At 35.0% G+C, this 18933-nt stretch overlaps 2 protein-coding genes across 2 annotated transcripts in view; one reads left to right on the top strand and one right to left on the bottom strand.

The window, feature by feature from the left end:
* Positions 1–433: 433 nt before the first annotated feature.
* Positions 434–1644, bottom strand: LOC123875462 (piggyBac transposable element-derived protein 3-like). Its single transcript, XM_045921296.1, has 2 exons — positions 1420–1644; positions 434–1157 (listed from the first exon to the last, which is right to left on the bottom strand). The coding sequence occupies exons 1-2, from the start codon at positions 1434–1436 to the stop codon at positions 731–733; spliced, it is 444 nt and encodes a 147-aa protein (XP_045777252.1). The 5' UTR covers positions 1437–1644; the 3' UTR covers positions 434–730.
* Positions 1645–4366: 2722 nt separating this feature from the next.
* Positions 4367–18933, top strand: part of LOC123875461 (growth arrest-specific protein 1-like) — a 36774-nt gene continuing 22207 nt past the window's right edge. Inside the window, exon 1 of the mRNA XM_045921295.1 lies at positions 4367–4641. The gene's annotated coding sequence lies outside the window, so the exon portion shown is untranslated. The remainder of the gene's footprint in view (positions 4642–18933) is intronic.

Raw genomic sequence — 18933 nt, 5'->3', positions numbered from 1 at the left:
AATATAGCTATAAGATGTAGACAGATTTATGTTGTATTAAATTATAAGAATACATGGCGAAGTTATGTATATGGAACATTCTAATATTTTAAAAAAAAATTGTGAAATTTAGATTTTTTTACTTAGCAACACCACATACAGGCAGCATGACAATTCACAAGATGGCGGCGTTAGTTCCAATTTTGGCTACGCGCCAAGAGAGCCTTGTCGGACTGTACTATGTTATATTATGTAACATACTGGCACCAATAAACGACACTTTAAGGCTGTCGTCTATTTTCATGAAAATTTAAAAATAAATGTTTACACTTACTTGAGTAATAACTAGGAGCGCAAATAATAAAATATATCTTTAAGAAAGTGTTTATTAGCTTTTTATTAACTGAAAACCCATAGATTAACCCATTATAGCCTGAATTATTTTAAGGTCTCAGAATTGAGTTTTTCTTTGATATGTTGTTCTTATGTACCCTCTTAGTCATATCTGTTCAATAGAATTTTGGTTCAAGCCTTACTTCTGGAAATAACCATGGATGCCGCCTGGCACCGCTAGGCTAATACCTTGTCTTTTCAAAATGTCTCATAAATTCCTTTTAACTGATTGTTGCCTAAATATTTTAACACAATTTGATAAGAATTATTAAGGGATATAGTCTTTTATATTTTAAGGTTAAAAATTGATTAAAAGTTCCAGTATATTATATGAACATTTGTATTTATTTCCATGAAATTACGTATTGTTTGTGTGAAACTGTAGGTTGCAAGCCGCACAGAGCCCCACGTTGCATTTATTGCACTGCAGCCTAGTCTGACTATGGCAAGACTCTAACCCACACTTGCGTCGTAACCCACCGGGTACCAATAAATGATTTCTGCCGTCATAACGTATGCTGTCAGAGACTAGATTGCCAGTTCTGGATGTTTTGGAAGCTGATGGACGGCCAGCACCTCGTGGCTCAGATCTAGATGCCAGTACCACTTCACATCTAGCATTGAGTTGCCGACCTGTGAGATTATTTATAAAACCACCCTCATCTTCGTCGGCCGAATCTTCGTCAGATAGGATTGCAGGGTCTGGAGGTTCAATATAAAGCAACTGAGGCTCGAGTTCGTCGTCTTCTTCAAGTATGGCAAGTGCCTCATATAATGTACAACCCCTGTTGAAACAAAAATGCCCTTACACATGGAAACACATAAAGATACATAATTTAGATTTGTAGTATACATAATATGAAAAGACACGATAAAGACCTAGCGGTTCCGTACGGCACCCGTATCTTTTAACTTGTTATAAACAAAAAAGTAAAACAATATACAACAGTTTTATTGTATGAGCAAGTCAATGAAAGGCTTGGCATCAAGTTTAAATGCTTAAAAGTATTACATTACTCAAAATAATTAAAAATATGGTCCACTTACTTGAACACTGCATCCATTATTGGCAGATATTTTACAACACTGATTTACCGACGCTCGTACAGGTCACAAAAAGCGTATGGGTCAAAACAAACTAAATGAAGTGATTTCTACCTTTCTCAAGCATGGCATAAACAACAAACCACTTGATTTTACTTCTTATTACAAGAGCAGGGCGCAAAAAACTAAACATATGAAATTGGGTGTCAAGTGGCACCGCTAGGCTATAATGGGTTAAAATAAAAAGCGAAATAACCAAAAATATTTAAAATCTCCAGTTATCGACATCGAAGTCCCAGTAGTCGACAGCCAGTAATCGACATGCATCAGTAAACGACACCCAATAATCGACATCCGCTTCTTCCATCGCATCATCGGATAAATGTTAGGGATTTCGATTACTTTTTAATTTATTATTCTATTACTTTACGGGACGGGATACAAAGTTATGGCGAAAAAAATAAAAAATAAAAATATATTTTGTTAAGACATATAGGGTCCTTTATAACTTCAATGATTTCTTCAGGATTGTATAACATTTTATCAGGGGTATTAGGCCATCGAAATGTATTTCCTTTTGTCAGAATCATTGTACCTACTTACTTCATATTTATCTTCTGTTTGCACATCTTCCACTTTCCCTGGGAAATATTCACCTTCGTACTTTACTATTACAAAATTTCCTGGAAGTATATTTTTGCTTTTCTTCGATTGCAAGCCATGTAAAGAAAAGAGTTTGCTTACAGGTAAATTATCCGCTTTTGAGTCGAATAGCGTGGATATGTAGCTGGATTTTTTCAGACTTATTTCCTTCGTTGTATTCTCTATTTCTGATCCTTTATCATCTTCTAAATTATAACTATCACCACTTTCGGCGTATATGACCTCCAAATCAGTATCTTCAGATGTTAATTCTTTTCGAGTTCTTTTTTTTCCTTGGGATTTCAATTTAGTCTTGTTTATTTTATCTTCATTAAGTTGTTCTTTTATTTTCTTTTTTTCTTCTCTTCTTCTACGGAACCACCACGGAAACTTATACTTTTGATTAGAAAAAAACTACTAATCAGTCCAGAAACATACATAAAAAACTACCTCCTTTTTGAAAGTCGGTTAAAAATACCTACTTACTATTATAAGATATTATAAGTCGGTTAAGAATACCTACTTACTATTATAATACCTAACCAGAGATGGTTACTCTAATAAAGTTATACAATACATAAAAACATATCAAAATGGTAGGTACATATAAAAGTTAAAACAAGTTTCGTAGGTACAACGGCATGTAAAACTAAACTTTAAAATAGCGGCATAACACGCAATCTGGTGTTTACAAACCGATGCCGCGAGCATGAAATCACTCCAATATTCCAGCTCCCGCCGTAACAACTCAATCAACGCAATTTTAAAATAAACCGTTTTTTATATACAGCAGTAGGTATACAAACGCCGGCCGCGCCGAACAAAAAATATGCCCCGACGAAGGTCTCAATAATGACTTTCTCGAGAACTTGTTACACATAAACAACTCACGAAGTACCTATACGAGGTGTTCAGGCGGGCGAATTTCAACTTTACAGCAGGCACTTACCTATCTAGAGCTTTTAAATACACCAAATACCTAGAATATAGATACTAGATTGTGTGTTTAGGCCTTTAGACTAGATTTGTAGGCAATAATATTTGCTAACTTGCTACCTATATTATTATGTTTAATTTTATTTTATTTTATCGCCAGCAGGGGAGGCTCATAATTGATAAATCAATAGAACCTAGATATTTAAATAAAGCTTTTTAGCTTTTGAGCTTCAAAGCAAAAGTCAGCGAGTCGATAAAATCAAGGTTTATTCTAAACAGTAGAAGACGCCGACCGATTTTATTATTGGCTAGCCGCCCGATTACCTACTTATATGAGTTATGATCAAACTTTACCTACAAAATTAATTTATCTGGTATTCAAATTTTCTTTTATCTACCAACATTTTCAACCTGGATGAGGTTGTACTAAAAGATAAGTTTCATCAATCTTCCAATACAAAAATCATAGTATATACACAATCTCAGTTAAAGACCGGTTGGACTAATAAAATAAAACTAAATAAAAACGGGACAACTCTATTCCAAAGCTTTATCCCGAGGGAAGCGGGGAAGGGGCATCAAAGCTGTCATCTGAGCTCGGGCCTCGCTCAGAGCAAGCGAACACAACTCAATCGCAGTGATGCCAACTTAGCAACTTTATAGCTAGATCTAGCTATTATTTGGTGACAGACAGCCATAATTTAATGAAACTTGTAGCTAAACTTTTTAGCTACTTTTTCTAGCAACTTTCACTGCCTCATTCAAATGCAGAGGTAGAGAGGTTATTCTCTCAAATGAATTTAGTGAAAAATAAGCAAAGAAACCGAATAAGTTTGTTAACTCTGAATTCATTCCTCCGCAGTAGAGATTTCCTCAGGAAAAGTGGTAAATGTTGCTATAACTGTGTTTTGCCTAAAGATGTTCTGCATAAAATGAGTACTGCGGAAAAATATTCAAAACCAGCGCAAGACCCGGAAGCCCAGCCATCGAAATCTTCCTATTTAATTAATTAGTTTTTAAATTATTTTTATCTTTTATTTTATTAATTTCTTATTATAAATTCTTTTGAGAATAAATTCTTTAACCACATTTTTTTTTATTCAAAGACGTACACCGATACTTTAGACATTTTTAACTTTAACAATGTTAGAATTAAGGAAAATAAAAATGATTGTTAGAAATTGTCATTTTATTGTCACTTACCATAATACCTACCAAGTTCGTTAACGTAGTGTTTAAATACTCTTTGCCTAAGTTTTAACATTTAGCACTATCTAGCAACTTTTTGGGGTAAAAAAAAACTGGCAATCTAGCAACATTTTGAAAAATGTCTAGCAACTGGGAAAGCTAGCAGTTGGCAACAGTGCTCAATCGTCTCAATCTGAAACTCGCGCGCGGTAGTTCAGTACGTCTACACGTTCGAGCAACGCGCTGAAACTTCGTTAGAAAAATAAAAACATATTCGAACAAAATAACTGAAACAAAGTGAAACGATTGCAGCAAGAGGACAATAGCCCTCCGGGAATCCCGTTTTGTGATGTTTGGTTCGTGACTCGTACAGTGATATTTTTGTAGGATCGTAAAGTTTTTGTTGAAACTTTTCACGGAACGCTAGCCATGTGACTTGGAAGGAGCATCGAAGTAGAAGTACGTGTATTTGTCTAATTTTGATTTTTATGTGATATGATTTAAATAGAATAATTAATAATTAATTACTTATAATAACACTAATTAATTATTAATTACTAATAAATTAATTAATCATTATCAGTAACGGTGAAGGAAAACATCGTGAGGAAACCTGCATGCCTGAGAGCTCCACGTTCTCAAAGGTGTGTGAAGTCTGCCAATCCGCATTGGGCCAGCGTGGCAGACTATGGCCTAAACCCTTCTCATTCTGAGAGGAGACCCGTACTCAGTAGTGGGGCGGAAATGGGTTGACCATGCAATCCATACCAATATTATAAATGCGAAAGTGTGTCTGTCTGTCTGTCTGTCTGCTACGTTTTCACGGCCCAACCGCTGAACCGATTTTAATGAAATTTGGTACAGACATGGGATACAACCCGGGGAAGGACATGGCCACGTTTTGTCCCGGAAAATCAAAGAGTTCCTATGGGATTTTATAAAAACCGAAATTCACGCGGGCAAAGCTGCGGGCATCCTCTAGTTATTAATATTTAAAACTAACTTTACTTCGAGCTCTATAGATATATGTAGAGTTGGCAAACTCAAGTTAGGTAACGTTTATTTTATACATTATACTGTCCAAAAATCACCCAAAAATCAAGCCTCGAGAGCTAGAGCTTTAGATGATCGACCTTAGTTTTAAAATTGTTAAAAAAGAGGCAATAAGTTATGGACCTTAGATCTATTATTTTCAGTAAGACTTGAGGAGAAATGCTCTACCAAAAAAATCTCTACTTTTGGCGGCAAAAAATTTTAAGAAACTCTAATTACAGATAACTGAGTTGCTGTAAACACGATTCATAATGAAATTAATTTTAATATGCAGTGAGAAGGTATTTATAGTTTTATTATTAAGTACCATAGATGGAGAAAATAGAAAATGTTTTTAATAATTAGGATCATAAATCAATTGTTGTAAGAACTAAGTTATTAATTAAGTTGAAATTGATCATCAAGACAATATAGTCGTAATTTTTTTTTTCGATATCCGATTTGTAAAATTCAGAAGCCAAGCGGAGCACCCGGCAGCTGGTTCAAGACAAGACATCCAACATGGAATTCTGACTATCCTTCATTAATATTACAGGAATTTCAGGAGAATTTAACATCCTTATACATTAGCAAGCGTGCAATGTAGCATAGAAATGGTTAATCATACTCGCATCTAACAAAGTAATAATATTATGTCCTCGCTTTTCTCGTGTCCTTAGCTGTAATGCAAGCGTGAGCTGAAATAATGAGATGGTCTATTAACTAAGTGACGTAAGTATATAAATCACGCACGAATAGTGTGCTGTTTAGCTAAGCAGACAAACTAGGGGAGTAATTTTTTTTAAAAAGAGATCAAGAGCAGAGAGTAGAGAGTAGTTACCGGTTGGAAGGCTAGAGCAGAAGCTCTTACCAACAAGCTTGTCTCATAAGTCATTTCTGACTAGTTGAGAGACTAATATTCCCATCTGCACACGACAAAAATACGGCGTGTAGTGAACATTTACCTATTTTGATAGAATTGATCCTTATGTAAAAATTAATTTGTTATCTCATTTGTCGTTGGTAGTTCAGAATATATTTTAGACTAGCTGATGCCCGCAGCTTCGCCCGCGTGGATTGGTCAGATCCCCTGCAGCATCAGGATTGAGGAGTTGGAATCCAAATTTTTTATGAAACAATGTCGCAAAGTTCCTCTATCGATTAAAAAAGAAATGACGCAAATCGGTTCAGAAATTCTGAGATTTCAGTGTACATAGGTAGAAAAACACAACCCCCTTCTTGAAAGTCGGTTAAAAAAGTAGCCTATGTTACACCCTGGTCAATCCTCTACTTGTCAGTGAAAATCCCGTCAAAATCGGTTCAGCCGTTCCGAAGATTAGCCTTTTCAAACAGACAGACAGACAGACAGACAGACAGACAGACAGACAAAAATTTTAAAAACGTGTGATTCAGTCATGGTATCGTTCAAATAACCATATGACCTTAATATGTGGTAGTTATTTCGAAATTACAGACAGACACTCCAATTTTATTTATTAGTATAGATTAATACCTACCAATGATTCGGATTGCTTTACTTTGGATAAACCTTCAGTTATTATAGTCCAAATAGTTTTAGTATCAGTTGATATTTTATATTTTTTAGTGCAACTAAACCACAGCACCAAATTAACAGTTTTGCACAATACCATCGACACACGTCTTAGTTATTTGTAATGTACAGCGGACGCACGCACATGTAATAAAGCAGTACGCATGGTCCGTATGATTTATTGCGCCTTGTTGTCCATAATAAGTTGTTGTAACTACATGTAGTGACGTACAAAAGGATAAAAATAAACATTACTGCTACCTTTCTGTAAGAACAATTATTTGTTTCGGAGAACTGTTTTTTTTTATAAAGAATATTAGCCACTTTTAATTATGACTAACATTCCCCTTTCCCCTCCAACTAAGCGTTAAGCTTGTGCTAGGAGTGGGTATGACAATAGTGCAACGGGTGGAGTTTGAACCACTGACCTTTCGAATTTCAGTCCGCCCAGCTATTGAGGCTTAAATTTGTTCCTCATAAGCATCCTCCAGCTTCTAAATACGTATTTAAGACAATAAGTTTATGCTTTCTACATTCTCTAAGGTACCTTTACTACCTTTTTTCAAGGAAGGAAATATGCATTCGTTTAATGTTTTTTTATTGAACCCTCCGATCCCTCTAATTAGTGATGTGTAGATCCAATCAGAGTGTATTGGTTTATTACATTAGATTGCCTCTATCTTATCATATTCGTCAAGTCCTTCGTCTATGTTAAGCGTTGTCCACAGCCGAATTTCTAGCCATGATCTTCTACCAAGGCTCGATAGATATCTCTCAATTTATATTCTCATCGCTCGCTTCATACAAACGAAGTTTGATCCTTACTTGAATATTAAACAACCGAAGTCAATATAATTTCATAAACACATATTGGAAACTAATATTTGTGTCTGTATTTTTCAGATTTTCCTAAAAACGCGTACCTAGTTTTAACCTAAATATATTACATCAGGATTAGTTTCATTTCACTCTGCCGGGGTCCATACAATAGTTATATCCGTCATTTATTTTTAAATTAGTCATTTTGTCCTCATATTATTTTTATTGAATCCTTTTCCAAAACGTATGACGAAAAATGGTTGTGTTGACAATAATTCAATTCAAAAATTATTAACTTTTATTCTAATTTTTGTATGATCATGATCACAAACTGATTTCGAAACAATTTAGCATGACAAATCCAGAGCGGAAAATTATTTCACAAATAATAAGAAATGGTTGGTTTCAATGGAATTGAGCTAGAAATTAGAATGTTTAAATATTGTAGGTAATGTATGCAAACTGTTTTGTTGTCTTCTCGTTTATCTATTCAGTTTTGAAGGCTGCAATGCTCACTAATCACCGGACAGTTTTTAGGGTTCCGTACCTCAAAAGGAAAAATGAAATCAATCAATTATAGGATCACTTTGTTGTCTGTCTGTTTGTCTGTCTGTCTGTCAAGAAACCTATAAGTAAGATACTTCCCGTTGACCGAGAATCATGAAATTCGGCAGGTAGGTAGGTCTTATAGCACAAGTACACAGTAGCTCATCTTCTAATCTACAAAAAATAACTTTCGATTCTAAATTAGATAGATTTTTTTAGATTTGGTAGACCGAAAGATTTAAATCTTCTCTAGGTAAGTATCTACCTAAATGATCTAACGATTAAAAGAGACAAATCATTTGAGAAAAGGCATTGAGTATAAGTATACTATGTAAGTACTTGTATAATATTTCCTGAAAGAGAAAAATGTCATGCTCGCTAGTCGCTGCGTATGTAATACTAATCACTAAGCTTATATTTTATTATATTATATTATATACCTACTTATATTTTATTTTTGTCATCGCAGCAAAGAAATCGGATAAGCTGGGAGCACACGACACACGAAGTGTATAATCTATGTTTACTCAATTAACTGTGCATGTCTGTCCTCAAGGGTATTAGATTACATGACATGCCACGTCTACGAAACTAGCCTGTTGTGAAGTGCTTTGCTCATCTTAAAGGATGTTTACACATGCTTTATATTTGGTTTGATAATGTCACACATAACAAGCTATCGTGGGACATGTGTTAGATATGAGAAATTAAGGGCTTATTAATGGGATTGCCCTGTATCTAATTAGTTAAAGCTGGCAGTATGACAACCATTTCGAGTCATGTAGGTATAATTTAAAACATATGCCCAGAGTGTTTTAAATTGTAACAAAGTTGCATGGAAGACACCGACTGAGCTTATACTTGTCCACATAATATTACATCGGTAGGTACATATTGTAACATATTTTTATGATTTGAAAAGAACCTTCTTGGGTCGTCCAAAGGTCGCTTTCCGGTGTGCGGTCGCCACTCAAACATCTTGGGACTCCAACGTCTAACATTTTTAGGGTTCCGTACCTCAGAAGGAAAAACGGAACCCTTATAGGATCACTTTGTTGTCTGTCTGTCTGTCTGTCCGTCCGTCCGTCCGTCCGTCCGTCATGTCTGTCAAGAAAACCTATAGGGTACTTCCCGTTGACCTAGAATCATGAAATTTGGCAGGTAGGTAGGTCCGAGTACCGAGTACGGAACCCTCGCCTAGGTGCGCGAGTCCGACTCGCACTTGGCCGGTTTTTTTCGAACTACATACCTAGGTACGCTATTCATTGCCACTTCAGCTCCGCAACTCGTTTAGTTAAGTTGGTTACTCTGGTTCTTCTACGGATAAACTCATCTCTCCAAGCATAGCTCTCTTCATCGTCCGCTAGGTGACTCAGCATACTTAAACGTATGGCTTATAGCTTTCTTTACGTAAAAATATGAGATTGCAATTTCTTCTGATAATATAACTACAAAAAACAGTTTTACGAGGTGTCATAATTCAAAATGTTATTTCCATCCTGATATTTTATGTTCCACTTTATCGAGGGTGTTACCAAAATTTAATACGATATCTATATTTGGTATCCTGTTTTGATTTCAGTCACGCGTCCGTGCAAGCGTTTCATTGTACAAAATTATGATACAACAATTTTTGAAGAATTTTCGTTATTGTAGTTTATAAAACACTTGAATTGCGAAAAGAAATTGAAGTAACTAGGTATGTACCTTGTATGTACCTACCTACTTCTCTATTTTTGAATGCTAATCACTAACACCAATAAGTAATTCGGTGTTTTAGACTACTTTCTTTATTACAATCTTGTTACGTAACTATAGTGTGAAAAGTGATTGAATAATCTCTTGATTGAATGATCTATTTTTATCTAGGTTGGTAATCATTAGCAACAGTAGGCAATAGATACCTAACCGTACGTTTTTGACTAGTTTATAGCTTAGTTAAAAATTGGTCAAATAGAACCAAAGATACAGCGTCAACCGAATTTGACACGGAAGCCGAGGCAAAAAGCTAGTGTAACCGAAAAAAATTCAATATCTGCATCTCTGAGCATCTCCAGCAGCTGCAAGCCACGTGTGACAAATTGAGGCGAAACTTTTGGTTGATTTATGATGGGGTCGGGATGACCGTGTCAAGTTAAAAAGGTCTACGACTTCATCAAAATGCCTTTCCAGCACATGTCTAACTTAGATTTATTGTTACAAACACATACATTTAACTAATTCTTTGAAACATTTTGGAAAAATAAAAATAATTAAAAGATCTTCAAGAGAACTGCCCACATTGACTTTGATAGGTATTTAAAATCTATTATTAAACAAGTGTAAATTAAAAATTTATAACACCCCCGACAAGTGAAGGTTACAGTTACTAGAAAAGAGCTGATAACTTTCAAACGGCTGAACCGATTTTCTTGGATTATAGCTAAGAACACTCTCGATCAAGCCACCTTTCAAACAAAAAAAAACTAAATTAAAATCGGTTCATTAGTTTAGGCGCTACGGTGCCACAGACAGATACACAGATACACAGACACACAGATACACACGTCAAACATATAACACCCCTCTTTTTGGGTCGGGGGTTAAAAAGGATTAAAAATGATACGTAAGGATGAGAACAATTTGTTAACTTGTTATATGCATAACTAAAAAAAAACCATTAAGTAATAAATAACAATCACTGTGCATTTTGCCATACTCAATTTAGGAAATCGTACTGTAAAAATTCTACCTGCGCTCCCTTTGTGTTAATTTTAACAGTTTTTTTGTCACGTTTGCCATGGGACAGGCTCAATAAATTCATGTCATCAGGAACTGCAGAACTTAACAGCTCAATTTGGTACAAAAAGTTATCTTTGTATCAATTTTGTATTTAAAACTAGCAAAAGATTTATATAGACAGAAAGCCCTGTTGGCACTGTTGCAGAAAAAGGGCATGTAGAGATCTGCTGAAGTGCGTGTTTGGTTTTTGGCATATATGTACATTGTACATATATCTATCTATATACATATAATAAAATTGTAGAAAAGTGGTGTCTGTACAATGGAAATATATAAAAAAAAGTAGCAGGGGTTGTTATTATATCGATACCAAACCCGAAATTGTAATTAATTTTTTTTTTGTCTGTTTGTCTGTTTGTCTGTGTGTTTGTGCACGCTAATCTCAGAAACGGCTTATTCGATTTAGATACGGTTTTCACTAATATATTGTAGTAAGTTTCACTTAGGATTTAGTGTTTATTTCATGTCAATCGGAACCATAAATAAAAAAGTTATGTCAATTTAAAGAATCACGGCGCCTCGCGCCTGAGCGTCCGTGGCTATATAAAGCGCGAAAAGTCACTATTCCACGCGAACGAAGTCGCGGGCACAGCTAGTACATATAATAAAATTGTAGAAAAGTGGTGTCTGTACAATGGAAATATATAAAAAAAAAGTAGCAGGGGTTGTTATTATATCGATGCCGAACCCGAAATTGTAATTAATTTTTTTTTTGTCTGTTTGTCTGTTTGTCTGTGTGTTTGTGCACGCTAATCTCAGAAACGGCTTATTCGATTTAGATACGGTTTTCACTAATATATTGTAGTAAGCTTCACTTAACATCAGTCTTATTCATAAAAATCCCTTAATATAGGTTTAAAACGTTCATTAGCTAAAATGCTCATTAGGCCTATTAAACGTTTCATAACTTTCTTTATTCATAAAGGTTCAATAAACCTCTCACAACTAAATTCTCGCTATAGGCTAGTTTCGCTTTGTTATGTTGTCGTTCTGATGAATTCATAGACAAAATTGCAAAAAAACTGGGCTCTACACAGAAAAGTGACGCAGGTGTGACATTTGTTTTCGAATTTCGGTCGATTGTCTGAGTTCTGGAGGATAGTTAGGTATTATCGTTCGGAGTTTTGTTCCGATTTATTTAATTATAAAAATGGAAACAGGAAGGAATTTAGAAATTAGCGTTAAATTTTATTATACTATTTAAAAAAAAAAGATGTATTAGGTAAAAGTATGTATTAGAATTTAGATACAGTACCTGGACATTCATGGAATAAAATCCTTTTTTTTTTTAAATTGAAAATATTACAATAAAACTTAAAGCTAGCCTTATCTAATTACTATACAAATCATGCCCGTGTGGAATGGTGCCAAGAATACTGGCTGCATTTCCACGCTTGACAGCCAGGCTGATCCGTTGCGCAAAAAATGAGCCAGCCCTTTTTTTTACCCAAATCCTTCTCGGTTTATGTAGTGAGGTACTGAGCTGCATCACCGCCATATTTCTTACGTTAGAAGAAATCACATACCTATGTAAAAGAATGATTACATGAAAAGAAACTTCGAAATTAGGTAGAAACTTTTAGGTACCTACTACACGACGTCCCTAACATTTTATGGCAGTTAAAACTTGCAACTCTGGTTAATTACCACAGCCTCTCGAATCCAGAATAAATAACGTACAAATAATAATTACAATGCAATGACACTAGAATCAACCAAAACAAAATAATCTCACTTCAATCTTGCATATCAAACAAATTATCAGCTGTTAAGACAAGACGGCGGCCATCTTGTTCTTTAATAAAGGTTTATAGTAGGGTTCAGCCTGATAAGTTATGGAGCCGTTATTGAACACTTTTAGCACTATTGAACGTTTATGAATCATGTTTTTAAGAACTTTGCTTATAACAAGCTAATAAAGCTTCTACAAATTTTTATGAATAAGACTGAAATTTATTTCATGTCAATCGGTTCATAAATAAAAAAGTTATGTCAATTTAAAGAATCACGGCGCCTCGCGCCTGAGCGTCCGTGGCTATATAAAGCGCGAAAAGTCACTATTCCACGCGAACGAAGTCGCGGGCACAGCTAGTATTTCTATAAAAAATCATCATACATCGAGGATATTATAATATGTAGAAATAGAACAGTTGGATCGCTGTTTTCACAATAACAACTACAGTCAGCGCAATTTGAGAATCATGGGAATACGTGATCTTTTGTTGAAGCCCGCATATTTTTTGTAGCAAAAACAATGTTGTTGAAGATGAAGTGCTTGTATAACCCTTCCAAGTTTACGCTCTTCCTGTCTTAAAGATTTTTCTTGTAGGTATTTATCAAGTTCAAGCTTTTCTCGTATTCGTAACATTTACATAAATAGATAGCTGGTTATTTCTTATTAATTATTATTATATCGATATGGATTAGATCGAAGAGGTTAATTCTTGAAAATAAGTGTAAATTAAAAATTTATAACACCCCCGACAAGTGAAGGTTACAGTAACTAGAAAAGAGATGATAACTTTAAAACGGCTGAACCGATTTTCTTGGATTATAGCTAAGAACATTTTCGATCAAGCCATCAAAAGGCCACCAAACATCAACATCAAACAAAAACAAGCTAAATTAAAATCGGTTCATTAGTTTAGGAGCTACGATGCCACAGACAGATACACAGATGCACACGTCCCCTCTTTTTGGGTCGGGGGTAAATAAATGAAGTTAATCGTGATCTTGATAATAAGCAATTTTTGTACCTTTGTATTTTTAGAATGCTAAAAAAATTGTGCGCATTTCTTAGTAGGTACATTTTCTAAATATATCTTAAATAATATTTAGCAATGTTGGCATGTTTTAAATTTTCTTTTTGCTTTCACGTTATTTCTTCCATGAACGTAAATACCGCATACAATAAATAATGTAATTAAAACCATATATTATTATGACCAAATTATTCCTCGAAGCATTATTTACAGTTCACACGTAGGTAATAGGAGTAGATTAGGTAGGTATGTCGTTTTGCACTTGACAAAACATTATGTTCCCTAGCAATCTTTCTTTGAATTGTTAGCTATAGTTACATCTACGCTGATGCTTATGTTTCAGCTTGATGCTTACTTACATGGAATTCCTCTTATTAACGATATGGGTAAGAAGAGTAGGTAGATAAGGGCCCTAGCACACACGGCCCTGTTAGCATTCGTATAAGCGATTTTGTGACGGCATCGATGCAGCACTTTGACAACTTTCTGCTTTCGATTGCTGCATTGAAATCGCGCATTTTACCGATTGTTATGATACTGTATCGCGACTTGACCGCTGTGACTGGAGATTGTATGTGTTTGGAGCACAGAACCTGTGGTTTGGAGTGAAGCGAGCGTTCAAACGTGACGTCGAGCTTTCGAAAAGCAACTAAATCGCCGATCGCTCATGCTTAAATTATCGTGTCTGCTATGATCCTAATTGTTTGTGTGAAGATAATTTTTGTTTCATCTGAGTTCGCTACATTGACCGCTATTTTATTAAAGGTCATTGTACTAAATTAAATACATTGTATAGTGTGATTATCTTTACAATAATAAACGTATCACATCTTTTTAATAATATTTTATTCTATATTTTGGTACTTATGTAAGTTCCTATACTTACAAGCTCATCTTGGAAAGCTCCTATTTGGTAACATTTCTCATACTTCCTTATTGATCTGTCAAAATAAGCTCATGTGGCTTCACAAAAGAATATAAGCTCATTTTTGAATATTAGATTGAAAAATATATTCGTTCTTGGAATTATTTTACTCGTTTTAGAAATTATGAATTAAATTGAACGATTCCCACCCGGGAATCAAACCCAGGACCTCCCACGATAAGCCTTGCAGGCTGCAACAGGTGAGGCTCAAGCTATACTACATGGCCTTTTATATTACCACATGTTTATTAACCCCCGATCCAAAAAGAGGGGTGTTATAAGTTTGACGTGTGTATCTGTGTATCGGTCTGTGGCATCGTAGCTCCTAAACGAATGGACCGATTTTAATTTGATTTTTTTTTGTTTGAAAGGTGTCTTGATCGAGAGTGTTCTTAGCTATAATCGAAGAAAATCGGTTCAGCCTTTTGAAAGTTATTAGCTCTTTTCTAGTTAGGTACTGTAACCTTCACTTGTCGGGGTGGTTATAAATTTTTAATTTACACTTCTTAGTAAAGTGATATCCAGTGCGCTTGTAGTTCCTTGAATCAAACCTTGTGAGTTGTGACATTCCGGACTCTGATACAGCGTTCCGTTCCACCTATTAATATGCACTTACTTGGAATTGCTACCAATAGCAGACGGAGTATCTTTATGCTTACGGAGAGCTTTATTTTAGGAACGTCTGTTGATTGGAGGTAAGTGCAGTTTCGTACCTCCTGATTATAAAAGCTACCTATAAGAATTATATCAAGTAAATACTAGGATTTTTTCCAGTATATACCTATAAATACGATATAGCTAGGTATACTAGTTAGATACCGGTTGTTAGCAGTTTAGGCTGTATCTCCTGTATTTAGCCCAGAGCGAGCGAGTAAACAAAGCGATAACCTCATTATAACTGTTACAACTGGTTACATTAACCGTTCCATGTAATACTAAACGGCGATCGCAGTAACGCTTAGTTGCAATCTTGGCTCGCATTTTCAAGAAAAAGAAAATGTTTTACTGCAAGGTTGGATGATTGTACCTACGGCTTTCAGTGATAAGAACTTATAGGTTGAAATCTAAAATCGCACTTTGACTTTGCTTAGTCTTATCTGTCCTGTCCTGGGTCGCCTCTCGTCAGTTTTTCCATTTGGGCACCTTATTGAAGTCAATCAACACATATTCCTAGTATACTTACTTCTCATTTCTGGATTCAGTATTAACATTGCTGACAGTTTTGGTCACAAAATGACCCAAATCCCATGATTTTTGCAGGTCTCATAACTAGTCCATACGACCCCAATTAAATCGAGTTTCTATCTTCAGTTCTAGACACTCCTTATTCTATTTATTTTGATGGTAAAAATTTCTTAGGTTTTAATTATATTAGATTATCCTTAGGTTTTAATATAGCGTGCGCGGGATTTCATTGTCAGGTATTTGAGTACAACACGTAGAGGCTTCGTGATAGAGTTGGTGACTGGTGTACGCATGGATTCAAAAAGCGTGGTTATTGCTTTGTTTATTTAGAATTTAGATATTTAATCTATGGAATATTTACGCAATCAGCGCCTTGGTGTTCGTCCATTATCATTTTAGCAGTGTTCTTCGTTATCTGAACGTGATTCGACTTAATTCATTTAGGTCGCGTTATCGGCGCGGCGCGGTGGTACAAAGGAGATTGCAACGTTCACACATGGTTTTATCACATATTTTTTAATCTTTACTGCATTGTATATGAATTCATACGGCGATACTCTATTAATTGCTTACCTACCGCGACGCGATGGCTCAAAAATTATTTATTATTTCGCAAGGACGGTATATTATCAGGTGCTTACTTACCTACTCATTTACTCCTACCTGGCTACGTATCTATATATTTTCTTAGGCCATTTGCAATAAAAGTATTTAAATGCTTACCTACTCTACTTTCTAGTTTTAAAGTTCTCACAATTTTTAATTAAAAACGCTTTATGGCCGAACCTATATCTTTACTGAATGGAAATTATCAAAATGCTTCTGCAATTCAAAATAATATAAAATTGACACTGATCATTATCAACAACGTATAAATATGGTAAGTAGGTACTAGGTATGTACCTAGATGTGATTTTTAGAAAAGTCAGCAAAATAAAAATTCAAGTAAGGAACGTTATATTATGAGGTTATCTATACTCATATTATTATAAAGAGGTAAAGTTTGCAAGTTTGTTTGCAGGGGGTAATCTCTGGAACTACTGAACCGATTTTGGAAATTCTTTCACCAGTAGAAAGCTACATTATTCCTGAGTGACATAGGCTATTTTCAAAAAAAATATAGATCTCCACGAAAATTGAAATAAGCCACCCGTGCAAAGCTTGGCCGGGTCGCTAGTAAGTTATTAAACCAGTATGCTTAAGTCCACGTTAAGTCCGGTTTCCCACAAACGCAAAATAAGTACGGCATACGAGTAAAACCTGGTATTCTCAGCTAATCACTCAACAAATGTACCTACTTAAAATCATTGTTTGCCAAACAATCATGCAGTTTAAAATAGGTACGTAAATTGTGTACCTAGGTACCTACGTAACAAGTAGGTACCTAATCGCTGAGAAAACAAAAGCGAGGCCTTGCGTTAAATACGGTTTGTTCTGTCGCCAAGGCTAGGCAAGATGTTAAATGTTAATTCATTACGTAAATTGTGTTACATTATGTGCTCACATCTTAATTCTCTGACTGGAGACGCTGTCTTGGCCTCCTTTGTAATTCAGGCTGAACAACTTCACAGGTATTATTTGCTATGTAATATATAACAATGTATTTATATATATTATTAGGTATACCCAATTATGAATAAAAACGCCGGAAACGTTAAATATTCTGCGTTTTGAATAGATATAATAATATTTTAATATGGAGTGAAGTAATTAAGAAAAGTAAGAACGTATTATTTGAAGAAAATACCTACCTATTACCTATTTACCTACCTAAGAGATTTTCAATAAATTTTCCTAAAATAAATACAAAATTATAAAAAAAATTAGGTTTATATTGGGCATAATGTACCTAAGTTTTACAAAAGTAAAGTTCTATGCAGATTGCATACACATTAAGATATCACACTAATATTATAAAGGCGAAAGTTTGTATGTGTGTGTGTGTGTGTGTGTGTGTGTGTGTGTGTGTGTGTGTATGTTTGTTACTCCTTCACGCTAAAACTACTGGACGGATTGGGCTGAAATTTAGAATGGAGATAGATTATACTCTGGATTAGCACATCGGCTACTTTTTATCCCGGAAAATCAAAGAGTTCCCACGGGATTTTTAAAAAACTACATCCACGCAAACGAAGTCGCGGGCATCAGCTAGTAGTGAATACGTTGAATTAAGTATATAGGAATGTTGGCTCAGATAATAGTGATATGTATAAAAAAATTATATGTTGCTACAATAAAAACTGAGATCAATTTTTATTATTATCAGTAACGAGAATAAAGTGTTCTATTCCAGTGTTACAATTTCAACTTTCTAAACATAAAGCGATCTAATTTATAGCTCGGTGTTGTATCGTAAATATCGATGTCAAGTTTTTATCCATTTTATTTTTGGGTTTTGATCCGAGTCCAAATCTAATAAATTGTAAAAGTTTTAGACGTCAGTGAATTTTTAGCTTTCTTTGAAAGAATTGCATTGATTTATTGGAGATTTGGATATACCATTTACCTAGACACTTGCCTAAGATTTCACTATTTGGTTAGAATGCAATTAACTTTGAAGATGGGATTTAGATATTGATTTTTTGCTTATTTGTTTTCTACATACCTTCAGAAGCCTATAGGTAGTCAATTAGTCATTTAGCGGCACTGCGGGGAGATTTTTGCGGTTAGAATGGTAATGACAGTAGTATAGCCTACACCAGACGGCTAGACCAGAAACAATTCAGAAGAAACTATTCTTACTGTCAAGAAACACTTGGGCCGAGTATGCACTAAGATACCCCCTACTTCGAGAGCATGTGAAGCCGGTGGTCCCGGTTATTATCACTAGTACTGATAATAATAACAAATCTCTTGGTCAGCTAATGTACGGAATATTAGGACGTGAAAGCTCATCGCATTATTATATCCAAAACATCTATATAAAAACTTAACTAAGTACCTAAATGTTATGCTGGTGTTTAAAAACTGCCATACCCCTTTCAGGTTAGCCCGCTTCCACCTTAGACTGCATGATTACTTACCACCAGGTGAGATTGCAGTCAAGAGCTAATTGTATCTAAATATTTAAAAAAATAATCTATTATGTGATTAATAGTAAGGGGTTATGACTCTCAGCAATGAGGCGTACTACGTCGAAAGAGAGAGAA

The sequence above is a fragment of the Maniola jurtina genome, chromosome 20 (assembly GCF_905333055.1).
Source record: "Maniola jurtina chromosome 20, ilManJurt1.1, whole genome shotgun sequence".
Lineage (NCBI taxonomy): Eukaryota > Metazoa > Arthropoda > Insecta > Lepidoptera > Nymphalidae > Maniola > Maniola jurtina.
The sequence above is the reverse complement of the archived record's forward strand: the minus strand, read 5'-3'. Positions and strand labels throughout refer to the sequence as shown.